The following is an 18303-nucleotide window of genomic DNA, read 5'->3' as shown; positions in this document are numbered from 1 at the left end:
CAACCAGGATTGCTAGATGGATTAGGCAAGGCTCAAGATACAATTTCACCACCTGGCACTTTCATATTTGGATTTGAAAGTGGAATCTAGCCCCAAGTCCCACTAAGCACTGGAACTGAGATGAAGGAAGACAGAGTAGGGGACTACTACTCATTCCAAGTTTTTTCCCTATCTTTTGTGTTGTACCAAAATTTTAGCTCTAATCTTATCTACTAAATTTAAATGGCTTTGCCTTCTATTTCATGAAAAGAAAAATCTCATGAACATCCAACAGTAGTAATAACTTGAATTTTAATATGTTAAAGAACTTTCAAAATTCAAATGATTGCAAAAATAAAAAGCTAACTGCTAAGAAAAGACTAATTTTGTGGGGGGAAAACAAAAATAGAAGTGAATTACTAGCACTAATCAAAGTTAACTCCTGAAAAATGATAATTTGTAAAGAAAACAACAAAAACTGCAGCAAATAATACAAACCTATATCTCCAAGAGATCCATATATTGAATCATCAACACCAGGAAACCCCTAAAAACAGACAAAAAAGAAAAAAAATAGCAGATTTATATTTGTAACAGGATTATATGAAAGAACAGAAAGATTATCTTCAAGAGATTAACTAGCAGAAGAAGAATTTAATCTGAAGAACAGGATTTCTGTTAACAAGCCATGCATATACCTCAGCACCATGAAGATCAATTCCAACTTGAAGGTTATTAAGGTCTGCTTGTACTGATGGGCTTCATGACATATCAGCTCCCAGGTAGTCAGAAATGGCTAGACTGTAGCTGTTCATAATCATATATAGACTGACCACTGTCACTTCAAACAACTTTTATGTGTATAAATAAGCGTCTAACATGAAACGTTTGATGCTTCTTTTGCTTATTTTGGAGAAATGCTTACAGCAAACTTACCAAGAGGTGCACTTCTTGAGTTCCTCAAAAACTAAATAACCGATGAGGTTACTATAAATGGCATCAGAGAATACCAATTTTAACTCCAGATATAAGTGCTAAATAGAGACGAAACAACTGCTTTCCAACTGCTGTCTTGCTCTCTTTCGAGTTAGAAAACGCTCTCTTGCTGAAGCCAATGCGTCATCACCTCTCGTGTAACGTTCAGTTGATTGATCCACAGCTGCCAATTTATCACCATCATCGTAACCTTTTACAGTTACATATGATGTTGTTAACTCTGCAGCTTGCTCAGAGTTGTTCTGTGTATGACTAGAAGTCTTGGCTTGAGTATCAACTTTCTCTATATCCCGAGTATAATCTGTCTGTGCATTCTTCTCAGTAGGGCCATGTTCAGGTACCGCTGAAGTGCCTCCGGGTGGCTTTTGTTCCTTCCGTTTTGTGGCATCTTCTGATTGAGCACCAAAAGCTACATTCTCACCGAGCCCAAAGTAAAAATCGCTCAAGTCACTCTTCTTGGTTACCTACATGAAGCAGTCATGTCGGTTACATTAACTGATTAAAGAAAAGAAATGGGTGCTGCATAATGAAATTTAATGACCAAGATAACCAACTAAAAAAGTAAAAGCATCGAAGAGAAGTGTGATCACTCCTGAGAAATAATGAAATTCCTAGTCCCACTTAATTGCAACATAAAACAACTTATCACTCAAATACTAGTCAAATTTAAATTGCATCATTGCTGAAAGCAGCCATTTGAATTGGATTCGACATACAATAACTAGAAGCCTTCACTCATAATGGATCTTCTTGCACTATGGTTGATAACATAAAAGAAAATTCACATTAAGTTTCGGAACATTAAACATGCGTATTGTCACCAGAAGGACCAATCTTACTGGCTAAGCGTAAAAAAATTATGGTGCTCCATGTTTCACAATAACATGAGAACCATCATAAGTCTTGTCCTCTCCTAAGTCTTGCCCTAACTGATGTTAAAGACATGAACCATGCTGATCATAAGTTAGCCAGGTTGTCAAATCCACTCAAACCCTCAAGACACCTCACTGTGCTTCATAATTGGAAGATTATAGTTTATAAGACTACAAGTGTCACATATCTTAACACGATATGATCTGATAGCCTATCTGACTAAACTGGGTATGAATCAAACCCCTAACCAAAACTGTCCAAATTCTGATCTGATCAAGGTTTTAAAAATCGAGATGAAGGTCAAGACTGGTAAACAAGAAGGGGATAATAATGCAACAATTGGTTGGGACAATATGGTTGGAGTATTGGACAAAGATGATGATAGGATAAGGTCACAGAAAAATTAAAATCAATACAAAAACCAAAATCAGATAAATTCAATTTTTATGGAAAAAATCAAAATTACCACCAAGCTTATATTAATAGATGACTAAGATGTGAACCTTGGATACAATAATTTTACCAAGGTCTCATTCCATGTGGCCAACACCAAATAGCATCTAATACTTGATAGCTAATATTACAATTCATAAATTAGCTAATAGATAAATTCAATAATTATGCTCACAAATGCAATACTCCCGAAGGCGAAATATACACTTAATAACTTTCATCACTATAAATCTACAAAAGTTATCGAAAGTATTTCTATCTGATGTTAATACCAAAAGGATTTAAATTTAACAAAAGAAGATGACACAAGTATGTACAACATGACTCCAAATTGGAAGCACATTCAAACAATAAATTGATAAGTTCTAATAAAAGTATTACCATGTTTCATGACCCCGACAAACTCATGGTTTTGACTTCTTAAAAAAGTCCAGATAAACATACAAAAGGCAATTGCTGATGAGCTGATTCTACAACAATGAAGTGATTTTAAGCTTTTATTCTTCCACCAAAGAAAAACAAAATCAATTGTCGAATACACCACATTTTGTTGAACAGTGGATGTTTTTTATGCACAAAAGGTTGCATAAATCACATTACATATGCAACAAGAAAAATAAAGCAAAGCAGCAAAAAGAAAGATATGAGCCACTTACATCATCTCTTTCTTCACGAATTTGGCGCAGCCTCTCTTCGTCCAACCATTTAGCTTGTTCTGCTAGCTTTTTCTTGTAGGCACCGGTTACAAACTTTTCCTTATCTGCAAAAAGGTGATCATCCTTGCTCCTCTCTTTCAGCAGCTTCCTCTCATATACAATTCCATGTTCCCGCTCACGTTGTTTTGCTTTCTCCATAAGTGTTTCTATATACTTTGACTGCAACCAAGATCAAACACAGACATAAAATTTTTAACTTGCATTCTTAATCGTTAAGCACTCAAAAAATAAGGTCGATCCTCTCCCACAATTTAGGTTTAACACAAAAAGGATGCCGCCGAAAAAGAACTGCCGAATTAGGATTTTTGAATTCACATCATACTTGAACAAAGCACAATTGAAAATTAAAATGCTAATTATTGTGCCAAAGCAAACATACAAAGTCCACAAAGCTTTACTTTGTATCCTATTATTGATCTGAATTTCAACCAAAATATAATTCAATACTCTTTGTACGAGAGATCGACTAACTTGAAAAAGAAAAAAAAATTGGAAAAGGTATCCCATGTTTATTTCAAGAAAGGAATGGAGAAGATACGATAAATAATCACCGTCACACCTGCCCCACCCTGAACACGAGGGAAAACCAATTTCAAAAAGAGTAATAAGGTGAGTTCGTTTTGTAGAGTATCCGTCTTTGGGTACATATCTAAGAAATATTCTTGGAGCCCAATTATCATCGTCATAGTCTCATCTAAAAAATCACTTCTTTCAATTTGATCATTCGAAATGACCATGAAAGAAGGGAATAAAGAGGTCTCACATAAGACTGAAACGTAATTCCATGCGATCATCAGCGTAATCAAAAGGATCATGTTTTCATCCAAACGTAGGCAAAAGTGAAGTACCTTTCTCTCCGTTCGATTCTGAACCTTGGGGCGCGCAATCTTCCCTTTCATCTCGTCGTAAACCCCGTCGTAGTCGAAGACCGAGGGATCCTCTTCCATTGCCTTTTTGTGCTGCTCCTCGATCTACCAAATTCCACCATCAATCAATCAACCCGTAAGTTAATTTACTCATCAATACCAGGAATAAGGAAACCATTTTAAAAAACCTTCCGGAGAGACTTGTTCTTGGACGCCTGCCGTGAGATTTCCCTCTCGATGTCATCCTCGTCGTCGCCGCCGCCGAAAGCGAAGGCAGGAAGGGAAGGGCGAGGAGGAGCCGGCTTCGAGGTCTTCTGCACCAGCGGAAATCGAAGCCGGAGTCCGTAATTCTTCATCCCTCGCGCTCACCGGCTCTTCTTCCTCCCCTTCCTCACTCCTATTCGAGGTCCCAATGACCAGCTCCGAGCTCCTTTATGAGGATTGTATTCTGCACATATTCATAAACAGAAACATCCTATACAAACATTATAAATTCACGGACTAAAATCATCAAAACACGAAAGAAAAAAGAAATCCACAAAGCAACATATATGAACTTCTGGAAGTTCTTTCCGTACAAAATCTCGCCATTCCCTTTCACAGGGAATAACACTTTCTGTCATCCTTTTCGGAGAGAAGAGAAAAGACATCAATCCGAAATCCATCTAGACCACCACCAAGCACACATGATCGTGGGAGAAAAAAAGGCCACATCAAAACCACAATGGTTCATGTGATCGGATCGGTGTTCTCTTCTTGAAACAAATTTTATCGAGAAGGTAGCAAAGCGACCGTAACAGAAGTGCGCACCTCGTAGGCAGCAGCAGCAAAAAGCGGAGAAGAAAAGCCCAATATCAGATCAGTAGGGGGATTAGGGCTCGGAGGGGCTCTTGATATGGATGGGTGTAAGGAAGAGGACGCGAAAGGAGTGACGGCGGAGGGATCGAGGATATGTGCGGCGGAGATCTCAGATCGCGAGACGACGTCAATTTATCGAGGCCCTCTGGGTTTGATTTCGCTCAGGTCCTCCCTATCTTCTCAATCGCTGCGAGTCTCGAAACCTTTGGACGGATCCTCCTAGTCTGTAATCGTTTCTGCTCAGATATCCTACACAGGCGGAGCTGTGTACTCTCAGACTCCACAAGAATTAATTGCATCAACGCCAGCCATATTGACCTGTTTAAAGCCTTTACCAAATATATATTTATATTTATATACACATGAATCATATATAACTTGACATTGTATATTTTATTGGAAGACAGCAAACATAATAGAATATATTATTGATAAATGATCATTGCTTGACACTTAATTAATTATCACCGATGTAGATAGGCATTAGATCTCTGATGGACCATACAGGATTGTGCTTGTGTTAATATATTTTTGTACCAGGTTTTTCTAGATTTTATGAGTCTTTTCTAGAAAATATCATTTTTGAATATTAAAAGGATTATATAACATAAAGCGAAGAAGATAATTAAGATTTTCTTTTTTTAAGGTTTTTGGAGTTGAAGTTAAGTCTAGCGATGAGTTGGCCGAATCAAGCTAGATTAGTGGAGGGTAGTTGGTCTACACAATACCGCCGCAGGTGAGAGCTAAGTGATAGAGCAAATCCTTCTATATTAGAATTAGAAATCGGGTGAAGTGTGGATCTTAGTATAAATCGATTCAAGTTTGTTTTAATTAGGAGCTCAAAACTGTCAATTCCCGGAATTCCGGGATCAGGCGGTTGCAACAACTGACTAGGGCTGTTGCACCGCCTGGTAGAGCTCGAAGACTGAGCCTCTAGGCGGTGCCACCTTTGTCAGGGGCGGTTGCACCACTATGCCAGAGCTCGATGACCGAGCTCAGACGGTTGCACCTCCTGATTGAGGCGGTTGCACCGCCTGGCAGAGCTCGAAGACTGAGCTCATGCGGTGCCACCTCCTGTCAGGGGAGGTTGCACCGCCCAGTCTCGCTTGGAGACTGAGCCCAGGCGGTGCCACCTCCTGGCTGGGGCGGTTGCACCGCCTAGTCTCGCTGGGAGACTTAGGCCAAGCGGTGCCACCTCCTGGCTTGGGCGGTTGCACCTCCCACAGCAATCAGGGTCCGAATGGGTTGATCCATTCGGCCCAATTTAGGTTTTTTAGGGGCCCAATTGCCCCAAGATTAAGTTAATGGGATCACCTCCCATTTCCAACTTAATCATTGTGCTAACTACGATAATTCCTAAGATAATTTCTGCAGCTTGCTCCGGTGCGTCAATCGCTTCTTCTAGCGAGCTTCCGGCGAACTTCTGTCGATCATCCGATGAACCCTCGGTGATGCTCCTACGGACTTCCAGCAAACTCCTGGACTTGCGACGATCCACTTGGCGAGTTCCGACGAGCTTCTTTGGCAAGCTTATGGACTTCTCGAATTTGTTCCCACAGAACCTCCGACGACTGTCTGAACTTCCGTCGAACTCTCGAACTCCCAACGTGATCATTGTCTTGACTCCGGCGCAACTCCTGCTGCATGTCTTACTTTCATCGCAGTTAATCCTGCACATGTAAATAAAAGCTTCGATCGAGACAATTAATCCTAAGCAATTAACCAAGTTGTCCGGCATGTCATTGGTCCCTCGACGCTTCGTCTGATTCTTCGGCGCATCGTCCTTTCCTGCGGCCTATTGCCCAATCGGCCAGTTGACTTCGCAACTCCGATATCTTTGGCACAATACCCACTCTTCTTGGTCCGATGCCCGAGTCCACGGCCCGAAGCCTTCTGTCGATACGTCGACCGATCCACGGGCCCGACGTCCAATCTTCTGACATGTTCCTCCAGCACAACATGATTTTCCTGCTTTAATTGTCTCATCCCGATCGAGGCATCCCGCGTCACTCAAAACGCAGATTAAATCATAAACATATATCAAGTAGTTTCATCATCAAAATACGAGATTCAACAAGACCCCTTTATGCCCTTCTTTCATGGTCATTTCGAATGATCAAAAGAAATACACTCATTATTGTTAAAGCCTCTGTCACGCGGATCGGATTCGATCTTAAACCCGATAATAGTTCTTAATAGATCCAAATGGACCAATATCATAATCGGACCTAATCCGGTAAATAGACCATCTAAAACGATGCCAAATGGATCCTTATATCGTATCGGACGTATCATTAATTAGGTGGCAATCGGATCTGGCATATTGATATTTGGTTATTTTAATAGAAGAGAAGGGAAGATTGACGAGACAAAGAAAAAATTACACAAGCGGCTCTCTTTAGAATTTTGATAGCATACAACGATTAAAAGGACGAAGCATCCCACACTGACACGAATCTTAAAAAAATACACCCGTTATTGTTAAAGCCTCTGTCAAGAGGATCGAATTCGGTCTTAAACCCAATAAGAGTTGTTAATGGATCCAGATGGACCAATATCCTAATCGGACCTAATCCGGTAAATAGACAATATAAAACGATGCCAAATGGATCCTTGTATCGTATCAGACGTATCATTTATTAGGTGCCAATCGGATCTGACATATTGGTATTTGATTATTTTAATAGAAGAGAAGGGAAGATTGACGAGACAAAAAAAAAATTACACAAGCAGCTCTTTTTAGGATTTTGATAGCATACAACATTTAAAAGGATGAAGCATCCCACACTGACACGAATCTTAAAGAAATACACCCGTTATTGTTAAAGCCTCTGTCACGCGGATCGGATTCGGTCTTAAACCCGATAAGAGTTGTTAATGGATCCAGATGGACCAATATCCTAATCGGACCTGATCCGATAAATAGGCCATCTAAAACGATGCCAAATGAATCCTTGTATCGTATCAGACGTATCATTCATTAGGTGGCAATCAGATCTAACATATCGGTATTTGATTATTTTAATAGAAGAGAAGGGAAGATTGACGAGACAAAAAGAAAATTACACAAGCGGCTCTTTTTAGGATTTTAATAGCATACAACGATTAAAAGGATGAAGCATCCCACAATGACACGAATCTTAAAGAAATACACCCGTTATTGTTAAAGCCTCTGTGACGCGGATCAAATTCGGTCTTAAACCCGATAAGAGTTGTTAATGGATCCAGATGGACCAATATCCTAATCGGATCTGATTCGGTAAATAGACCATTTAAAACGATGCCAAATGGATCCTTGTATCATATCGGACGTATCCTTGTATCTTATCGGACGTATCATTCGTAGAAGTCATAATCTAGAATATTGACCGTCTTTTCTCCTCTCCGGTCTATAGTCTTTTTGAGATTTGTCTGGAACCAAGATTTTATCGGTGGTGAATGATGAGTGGGGGGAGACCAAAGGTGGTTGGAAGATTAGATTTTGGAGGAATCTTAATGGCATTTTCGCTATAGGATTATGACAACCTTCCTGTAGTCTGACTATATATTATTGCACGCTCTCTCTGGTTCTAATGACACCCCCAAGGATGAAGCTGGAATGTGAACGAGATATCTTTCCGGTTGCTTCTCCCCACAACATCTGAAATCATTTTGAGGTGACATTATAATTTCTTCCCCTCCATCTTTAGCTTTTGTTTTTGGCTCCAACTAAAGTTAAAGCTTTTGTTTGTTTATTCTCTAATAATAGAATCCTCTCTCTCTTTTATTTCTCAAATTGTTGAAGCTGTGGCTCATCATTTCCCTGCAAAAATTTGTTGTTTGTTTAGAAGTGATTTTGTTCTCTATTTGCCATCGGAGAAGGCCTAAATTCTATTATTTATTATTGGACAACAATCTGCAGTGACAAAAAAAAAATTCTGCCACTTCCCCAGACAAGCAATACTTCTCCAGATAGAATTCTTCACAGAATTGAATTTCTATGTTCATCTTACTGCTGCTCAGACTGATACAAATAACTGAAGAAGCTACAAATGAGGTCTATGTTATTGCAACTTTTGCGTTTACATCACTTTTATCTTGGTGCAATTTTGATAATAGCAACTTCGACTTCACCAGCCTCGGCTACATCCTTCTCTGTTCATAATCATATATAGACTGACCACTTGTCACTTCAAACAACTTTTATGTGTATAAATACGCGTCTAACATGAAACGTTTGATGCTTCTTTTGCTTATTTTGGAGAAATGCTTACAGCAAACTTACCAAGAGGTGCACTTCTTGAGTTCCTCAAAATCTAAATAAACGATGAGGTTACTATATATGACATCAGAGAATGCCAATTTTAACTCTAGATATAAGTGTTAAATAGAGACGAAACAATTGCTTTCCAACTGCTGTCTTGCTCTCTTTCGAGTTAGAAAAACGCTCTCTTGCTGAAGCCAATGCGTCATCACCTCTCGTGTAACGTTCAGTTGATTGATCCACAGCTGCCAATTTATCACCATCATCGTAATCTTTTACAGTAACACCTGATGTTGTTAACTCTAAAGCTTGCTCAGAGTTGTTCTGTGTATTACTAGAAGTCTTGGCTTGGGTATCATCTTTCTCTGTATCCCGAGTATAATCGGTCTGTCCATTCTTCTCAGTAGGGCCATGTTCAGGTACCGCTGAAGTGCCTCTGGGTGGCTTTTTTTCCTTCCGTTTTGTGGTATCTTCTGACTGAGCACCAAAAGCTACATTCTCACCGAGCCCAAAGTAAAAATCGCTCAAGTCACTCTTCTTGGTTACCTACGTGAAGCAGTCATGTCGATTACATTAACTGATTAAAGAAAAGAAAATGCAGCTTCATAATGAAATTTAATGACCATGATAACCAACTAAAGAAGTAAAAGCATCCAAGAGAAGTGTGATCACTCCTGAGAAATAATGAAATTGCTAGTCCCATTTAATTGCATCATAAAACAACTTATCACTCAAATACTAGTCAAATTTGAATTGCATCATTGCTGAAAGCAGCCATTTGAATTGGATTCGACATACAATAACTAGAAGCCTTCACTCATAATGGATCTTCTTGCACTATGGTTGATAACATAAAAGAAAATTCACATTAAGTTTCGGAACATTAAACATGCGTATTGTCACCAGAAGGACCAATCTTACTGGCTAAGCGTAAAAAAATTATGGTGCTCCATGTTTCACAATAACATGAGAACCATCATAAGTCTTGTCCTCTCCTAAGTCTTGCCCTAACTGATGTTAAAGACATGAACCATGCTGATCATAAGTTAGCCAGATTGTCAAATCCACTCAAACCCTCAAGACACCTCACTGTGCTTCATAATTGGAAGATTATAGTTTATAAGACTACAAGTGTCACATATCTTAACACGATGTGATCTGATAGCCTATCTGACTAAACTGGGTATGAATCAAACCCCTAACCAAAACTGTCCAAATTCTGATCTGATCAAGGTTTTAAAAATCGAGATGAAGGTCAAGACTGGTAAACAAGAAGGGGATAATAATGCAATAATTGGTTGGGACAATATGGTTGGAGTATTGGACAAAGATGATGATAGGATAAGGTCATAGAAAAATTAAAATCAATACAAAAACCAAAATAAGATAAATTCAATTTTTATGGAAAAAATCAAAATTACCACCAAGTTTATATTAATAGATGACTAAGATGTGAACCTTGGATGCAATACTTTTACCAAGGTCTCATTCCATGTGGCCAACACCAAATAGCATCTAATACTTGATAGCTAATATTACAATTCATCAATTAGCTAATAGATAAATTCAATAATTATGCTCACAAATGCAATACTCCCGAAGGCGAAATATACACTTAATAACTTTCATCACTATAAATCTACAAAAGTTATCGAAAGTATTTCTATCTGATGTTAATACCAAAAGGATTTAAATTTAACAAAAGAAGATGACACAAGTATGTACAACATGACTCCAAATTGGAAGCACATTCAAACAATAAATTGATAAGTTCTAATAAAAGTATTACCATGTTTCATGACCCCGACAAACTCATAGTTTTGGCTTCTCAAAAAAGTCCAGATAAACATACAAAAGGCAATTGCTGATGAGCTTATTCTACAACAATGAAGTGATTTTAAGCTTTTATTCTTCCACCAGAGAAAAACAAAATCAATTGTTGAATACACCATATTTTGTTGAACAGTGGATGTTTTTTATGCACAAAAGGTTGCATAAATCACATTACATATGCAACAAGAAAAATAAAGCAAAGCAGCAAAAAGAAAGATATGAGCCACTTACATCATCTCTTTCTTCACGAATTTGGCGCAGCCTCTCTTCGTCCAACCATTTTTCTTGTTCTGCTATCTTTTTCTTGTAGGCACCGATTACAAACTTTTCCTTATCCACAAAAAGGTGATCATCCTTGCTCCTCCCTTTCAGCAGCTTCCTCTCATATACAATTTCATGTTCCCCCTCACGTTGTTTTGCTTTCTCCATAAGTGTTTCTATATACTTTGACTGCAACCAAGATCAAACACAGACATAAAATTTTTAACTTGCATTCTTAATCGTTAAGCACTCAAAAAACAAGGTCGATCCTCTCCCACAATTTAGGTTTAATACAAAAAGGATGCCGCCGAAAAAGAACTACCGAATTAGGATTTTTGAATTCACATCATACTTGAACAAAGCACAATTGAAAATTAAAATGTTAAGTATTGTGCCAAAGCAAACATACAAAGTCCACAAAGCTTTACTTTGTATCCTTTTATTGATATGAATTTCAACCAAAATATAATTCAATACTCTTTGTATGAGAGATCGACTAACTTGAAAAAGAAAAAAAAACTGGAAAAGGTATCCCATGTTTATTTCAAGAAAGGAATGGAGAAGATACGATTAATAATCACCGTCACACCTGCCCCACCCTGAACACAAGAGGGAAAACCAATTTCAAAAAGAGTAATAAGGTGAGTTCGTTTTGTAGAGTATCCAACTTTGGGTACATATCTACTGGTTTTCTTCCTCTAAGAAATATTCTTGAAGCCCAATTATCACCGCCATAGTCTTATCTAAAAGATTACTTCTTTCAATTTGATCATTCGAAATGACCATAAAAGAAGAGCATAAAGAGGTCTCACATAAGACCGAAACGCAATTCCATGGGATAATCAGCGTAATCAAAAGGATCATGTTTTCATCCAAACGTAGGCAAAAGTGAAGTACCTTTCTCTCCGTTCGATCTTTAACCTTGGGGCGCGCAATCTTCCCTTTCATCTCGTCGTAAACCCCGTCGTAGTCGAAGACCGAGGGATCCTCTTCCATTGCCTTTTTGTGTTGCTCCTCGATCTACCAAATTCCACCATCAATCAATCAACCCGTAAGTTAATTTACTCATCAATACCTGGAATAAGGAAACGATTTTAAAAAACCTTCCGGAGAGACTTGTTCTTGGACGCCTGCCGTGAGATTTCCCTCTCGATATCATCCTCGTCGTCGTCGCCGTCGAAAGTGAAGGCAGGAGGGGGAGGGCGAGGAGGAGCTGGCTTCGAGGTCTTCTGCGCCAGCGAAAATCGAAGATGGAGTCCGTACTTCTTCAACCCTCTTGCAGAACAAATAAGAAAGTGATGGATCGATCTCCCAATGACGAGCTCCGAGCTCTTAAACAATTAGGGCTCAAGAAAAGCCCTAGTTCGCAGAACGAATCAATCGTCGCAGGGCTCCAATCCGAAGGACTCACTGATTTGGTTGGATCAAAAACCCAAATAGACGCCGAAAACCCATGAATCCCGCGTAGAACCACTCAAGATTCAGTTGGATGGTCCGGGGAAAAGGTCAAAAAGCCCTAAAATTCGACCTCCGATCGTTCCGAGTCCGGTCTCCGATCGAAGCCCCACCAATATCGAATGAACCGAGGAAGGGATTTAGCATACGCCTCGGGAGAGGATAAGTAATCCTAGGCCGACGAGGTGTCATGACAAAACTCTCTTACTCTTTCCGGCCAACGTGTTCAATTACCTGCTTTATAATTGGACAAGTAAAAGTGAGCATCGTGAGTGAGCGAGAACAACTCAACGACCTTCCGGTTTTCCTAGCACAGATACGTATCAAAGAAGGGTGGAAAGCATACACAAAGACTGTTTCATACAACACGTCATGTCAACAACAACAACAAAAGAAAAATCACCTTATTTGGATTTTTTATAGTCATTTTTGTGTTTCCATGTCATAAAAATCAATTTCTAAATAAAGATAAACTCTATTTAATCTCGGTTGAGTTGATTGGTTCGTCAATTTTGTTAAGTTGAAATCACTATTTAAAATTTAAAATTTAAATTAATAAATAAATAAATTTAATTTTTATAAATTATATTAATTTTATATCTAAGATGAGTCGAGATATTACAAATTCTACATAATCTAATTATGACCTGATGTATGCGAGGTATAATATTATATCGTGACGAGTCATCTGACTTCGATATAATTAATTATATAATTATTAAAATATTTTGATAAAAAAATATATTATATCATTTAAAATTTTCTAATACGGTAAGAAAAAGCCTTGTAGAAGAGCATATCTAGGTGATTCACATACATTTGCTTAGGCAGAAATGGATCATTAACACCATATATAATAACATAACATAATTCTTCCTCTTTAATCTCACTGACGAAACCATCTTGATTTAGTTTATATTATAAGTCCTCTCATCCAACCAACTCTCAGTTTATATCCAGCAAGCTATAGTAAAATTCAAGATAACCCTTTGTGGATATTATAAAAACAAAATCAAAAGAAAAAGAAAACAAATTGGAATAAGAAATTGATTCGATGAGAAATATTTCCACCTTGTGATACAAGAAGCTGCAATGACCATATAGGATTTCGGATGATGCTAAGGCCATTGACTAATCATGGACTCTCCTGCAAATGCAGGATTAGAATGTTGACTTTTTATGAGTAAAACCTACTTCTGTGTCTCCTTTCTCATTATGCAGCATTCAAGCCATGTCTTTGATTTCAGAAGCTGCGTTTATTGTGAATATGTTCATTCTCCGGTTATATTATTCTAGATCCGATAATGTGATGATATTACCAAAAAATAAAATCCCTGAATACCTTTTAATTATATATATATTTATGACAAATATTCATTCTAAATGTTGGTGAAGACCATGGCCTCTGTAGCACCAGCAAATTTGGGTCCAACAAAACCAAAGCTTGCACACATTGCGCTGTCCCATACACGGAGCTCTCAGACCATGCATGTCTTTTAACCATGTCACAGCTCCTTTTACCCAGCCAGATTGGCAGCGCACAGTATGCAGCCTGTTCTTTGACTTCTTGATCAGATGATTCCCCACTTTGTTTCACTTTCTCTGAAACAAGCTGCAGCAATGGAGTCACTGCTTGTACCATAAATTAGATGAGCACAGTTGTTCGGTCGAACAGAGGGGCAGAGACAAGACAAACGAGTTGGATGTCTGTCTGATACTTTTTTGTTGGCCTCTGCTTTATCTCCACCAACACACAAGTAGAACTACTGTTCAGATGAACACTTGGAAAGCCACATCCGTCTACTGCTTCTCCGACCAATCTCTCTCTATATTTGAGGTTCTTTTAATGCTACACAACACCAACAAAATTAGATTTCTGTTCCTATTTCACGATTATTTGGTCAGTTGTGTCACCAGAGTCATCTCCATATATAATTACTGACGAAGAAAGCTGCCTATCGAGATAGGTAGCAGCTGAACAATGAATCCACATAAAGAAGCAGAACTTGCAATGATGATGACACCAGAAACCTCTAGACATTACAGCACAAAATGCACAAGACAATGAATCCAAGCAAAGAACCATGACATACAGTGATGACACTAAAAACCTGTATATATCACCGAAGCATGTGAGCACTGTCGTAGATTGTGGAACTGATAGCCAGTGAATCGACGAACGCGATTGGAGTTGATTCTGCATACTATATGCGATGAAGTCAATGCTGCACATGAGAGCAGACTCGACCTTGTAGAGCGCCACTAACAGTGTCCATTCACTTCTTTCCTTGCATGCATACACACTGTGTCAATTGTCAATGCATGGGAAATTGATTTCCCTCGTCTTAGAATTGTTGATCCTCGATCGAACAGTAGCCCATTACACGACGTGACAACTTGCAGGCATCAGCCACAGGCTGTAGGCTGCTGCACAGCCGCCGTGGACTTGTAACAGTCCACGAAGCTGTGTCTTCACAGTGCGAGCACATGGCGAACCGCTCGCAGGCTTTACAACTGCACCAATAAAAAGGCCGGCGAACGAGTCGGAAGGTTCTCCTCCTCTTCGTATTCACCGCGTTGTTCACCGGTGTCGGTCTCGCATGGTTCGATCAACTCATTGTTCAACCAATGCAATGAAAATCTTTGTCCTCAATAAAAAAAAAAATATATATATATATATATATATATATTTGTGACCTTTCACATCACGCATCAGAGTACACTCACGTGTAGTATATACGCGACTTAACCGTGTGTTTCTTTCCTTAAACGGGATTCCGAACCGTCCACCAACCGTGTGGTGTTGTGCTTGTACATTACCGGTTGGATACAATCGTATGGATCAACGTGTTATCGATTCGACTTCGAACTATTCTACTACATTTGGAACCAAATTCCTGCCCGTGAGTTCAAATTTTGTAGATCTCGGCAATGTGGTTGGCCACCCACGTACGACATACATTATCTCATAACATGTTCTCTCCTCTGACATCTCTGTGACTCGGAAGATAAAAGCTGCAGTAGGCCATCATCCTCCCAAAAACTCCATTCCTTGGCTCTCCATCATCTCCATTTCCATCTTGCTCTGAAGGGCAGAGAGAAGACCGTAATCCAGTAATCATATTAGTGATCACAGTGATGCAGGTATGTTGTTATATCTCTGTTGTCGCTCAAATCTATCTTGGTTCAGAGCTTCAGCCCTCTACTACAGCTGCTGCCACTGCTTTTGCTGCTACTGCTCCATTCACGCCTTCTTCGACAATTTACCAAACCTTAGCCATAATTATCCATCATACCAAAAAAGAAATGTCTACCACATCAAATTCTTCTACTCTGTCCGAATAACGTTCTCTTACCCTTTCTTCTGCTATCATCATATTGCTTTGTTACCATGTATGTGTCCTTAAGTTTATCATCATATTGCTTTGTTACCATGTATGTGTCCTTAAGTTGGTCCCAATCCTTTATGGATCTGAGCAATTTAGTTGGCACAAAATAAAACCTCTGGTGAACCCTTACACTAGTTCAAAAAATTGATTCCAGGATCATTGGTTTTATCCTGAATTGGTCCAATCAGCTCGAGAAGTTTAGCACAATATGGGAACAACTTATTGACACTTCAGATGTTAATTGTTAGATGGTTTCTTCAATGAACGTGGACGGTGATATTATTTATAAGAGATTCACCTCTCCATATGACTGCCAAAAATGGAGGAGGAACTCAGTTATTCTTTTTTTAAAGAGAAAAAACAAATAAAACAGGGTTAAGAACACAAAAAAAAAAAACATACATGTACTACCGATCACCATGTCAACATCAAGGATTTTTTAATATGTCATGGTACACAATGAAGGCAGATTTAGAAAAATATAATCATCTTCAGAAGGCTAGATTTCATAAAAAAACTACATTTTAGTAATCTTTAGGCATAAATTTTATATATGACAATAAGTAGCTCCTGATGATCTTTGTCTGATGTTTTCATATATGATACATGATTAGCCAGAGCTAGACTATTAGAGTTTCTTTTCACAAGTAATCAAAGATGAAAATAGAAAGTTAGAAATTTTGGTGAAATTCAAAATTCATAAATTGAACATTTAGGGGATTTTATCTAGAAAATTGAGTAGTTTTTCTTTAACTTTCTGTTGTAGTTTCAAAAGTTGAGGAAAATAACAAGCTTTAAGTATTTTTTTATTTTTAATTTTAATTTTTCCCCAAATTTAGGTTCCTTTAATATTTTAATTATTTTTATCACAAATCTGATGTTTTTATTACACATTGTCCAATTTGACCAACCTAATGCAACACAAATTTTTATATCCTTGAGCATTCAATCCAGTAAAAGACTTGGTTCAAATTTCATGGACCTTTCTAACAGCAATAAAAAGTTTCATTCACTCTTCATTATATGATTTCACATGCCAATTCTTTGAACACTAGTAGTCCACTTCTTTACAAAAGTTGCATACTTACGTGTTCTCATTCTCACTTCCTTTCCCTGGAAAGCCAAGAGGCAACCTCTAGAATTTCTAATTTATCTTGATAAAATATACTAGAAATCGAACTTAGATGTGTTACAAGGATCTACCAACTGCAAGCCAATCTAGCACTAAACATAAGATTAGTGGGAAAGAGAACATCTGGAAATATAATGAGATAAAACATTAACTGATAATGATACTTCAGCAATATTAGCTACATAGAGCACAATTAAGTTAATCAATGTTAACCTTCATCATCAAACAATAGACTATGGAATTAGATGGAAGCCTCTCCTCAAACAGGCAAACAGAAGTTACTGAACAAGGTACAAAACAACCATTCTCACAAGGTAAGGACAAAGTTAATGGCAGGAATTTAAAGCAGCAGACAACAAAAGCAGAACACAACTTTGTGACATGTGGTTTAGATACTGGACACAGCAACTGATAGTTGATATATCAATGTGCTATTTATTGTCTAAAATCCTAGATGTTTGAAATCCAGATACTGGCTGGAGGATAAGTAATAAGCAGCCTTACTTCAATTGCCACAACACAGTTAAAGGTTCAAAAGAACTTCTCATAATCTTGTGTTGGATGGTCCCAGACCTCCATGAATCCTACAAGTGAAAAATATTGTTAAAATTATAAAACAAAATGTTGTGTAGCAAACACTTAAAACAAACTTGGAAAACTATCTAATATGCTTCAATATCCAAACTTAATCATTCATGTAAAGCAATTTACAATGAATACAACCACACATCAGATGAATCCTCAAACAAAAAGAGAGAATAAAAAATTAAGTACAACAGTAAATACACTCCATTTTCACCAGCTTATTACCGTAACAAGTATTTCGAAACCATTACGAATTGAGCTTGGAAATATTTGTGCCAATATGCAAATTCAGCCTAACCCAATTCAGATGATCTGGCATACCTAGTGTTATGAGGTGAACATACTTGGACATGTTTTTGGCATGGCTTATCTTTACAAAATTTGACATAGGTTTTCAAATGACAAGAATTTTGAAAAATGCCTAGTATACGAGACTCTATACTGAGGTTGGGTCTAGGGACCCCTCAAGCTGCTATGTTCATGAAACTTGGTCACCTGGTTGTGAAAAGAGCAACCTCACTGTAATGCCATGACCCAACCTCACAATTGATTCCTACTAATACACACTGTACACAGATAGTGAACCAGAATTTGACAGCACTTAGTTGCACTCGTGTTAGTCTTGCATGTATTTAGTTAACATATAGGTTGTTTATGTACATGT

At 38.1% G+C, this 18303-nt stretch overlaps 2 protein-coding genes across 2 annotated transcripts; both read right to left on the bottom strand.

Moving 5' to 3' along the window:
• Positions 1–1013: 1013 nt before the first annotated feature.
• On the bottom strand, positions 1014–5070 carry LOC135644269 (uncharacterized). The gene is made up of 5 exons (XM_065161739.1): positions 4694–5070; positions 4072–4358; positions 3866–3988; positions 2958–3176; positions 1014–1439 (listed from the first exon to the last, which is right to left on the bottom strand). The coding sequence occupies exons 2-5, from the start codon at positions 4237–4239 to the stop codon at positions 1014–1016; spliced, it is 936 nt and encodes a 311-aa protein (XP_065017811.1). The 5' UTR covers positions 4240–4358; positions 4694–5070.
• A 3998-nt stretch (positions 5071–9068) lies between these two features.
• Positions 9069–14175, bottom strand: LOC135644268 (uncharacterized). The gene is made up of 5 exons (XM_065161738.1): positions 13948–14175; positions 12182–12409; positions 11976–12098; positions 11049–11267; positions 9069–9530 (listed from the first exon to the last, which is right to left on the bottom strand). Exons 1-5 carry the CDS (start codon positions 14173–14175, stop codon positions 9069–9071), a joined length of 1260 nt encoding a protein of 419 aa, XP_065017810.1.
• Between the last annotated feature and the right edge of the window lie 4128 nt (positions 14176–18303).

Source organism: Musa acuminata, chromosome BXJ3-8 (genome assembly GCF_036884655.1).
Source record: "Musa acuminata AAA Group cultivar baxijiao chromosome BXJ3-8, Cavendish_Baxijiao_AAA, whole genome shotgun sequence".
NCBI classification, from domain to species: Eukaryota; Viridiplantae; Streptophyta; class Magnoliopsida; order Zingiberales; family Musaceae; genus Musa; species Musa acuminata.
Note: the sequence above shows the minus strand (reverse complement) of the source record. Positions and strands in the feature narration are given on the sequence as shown.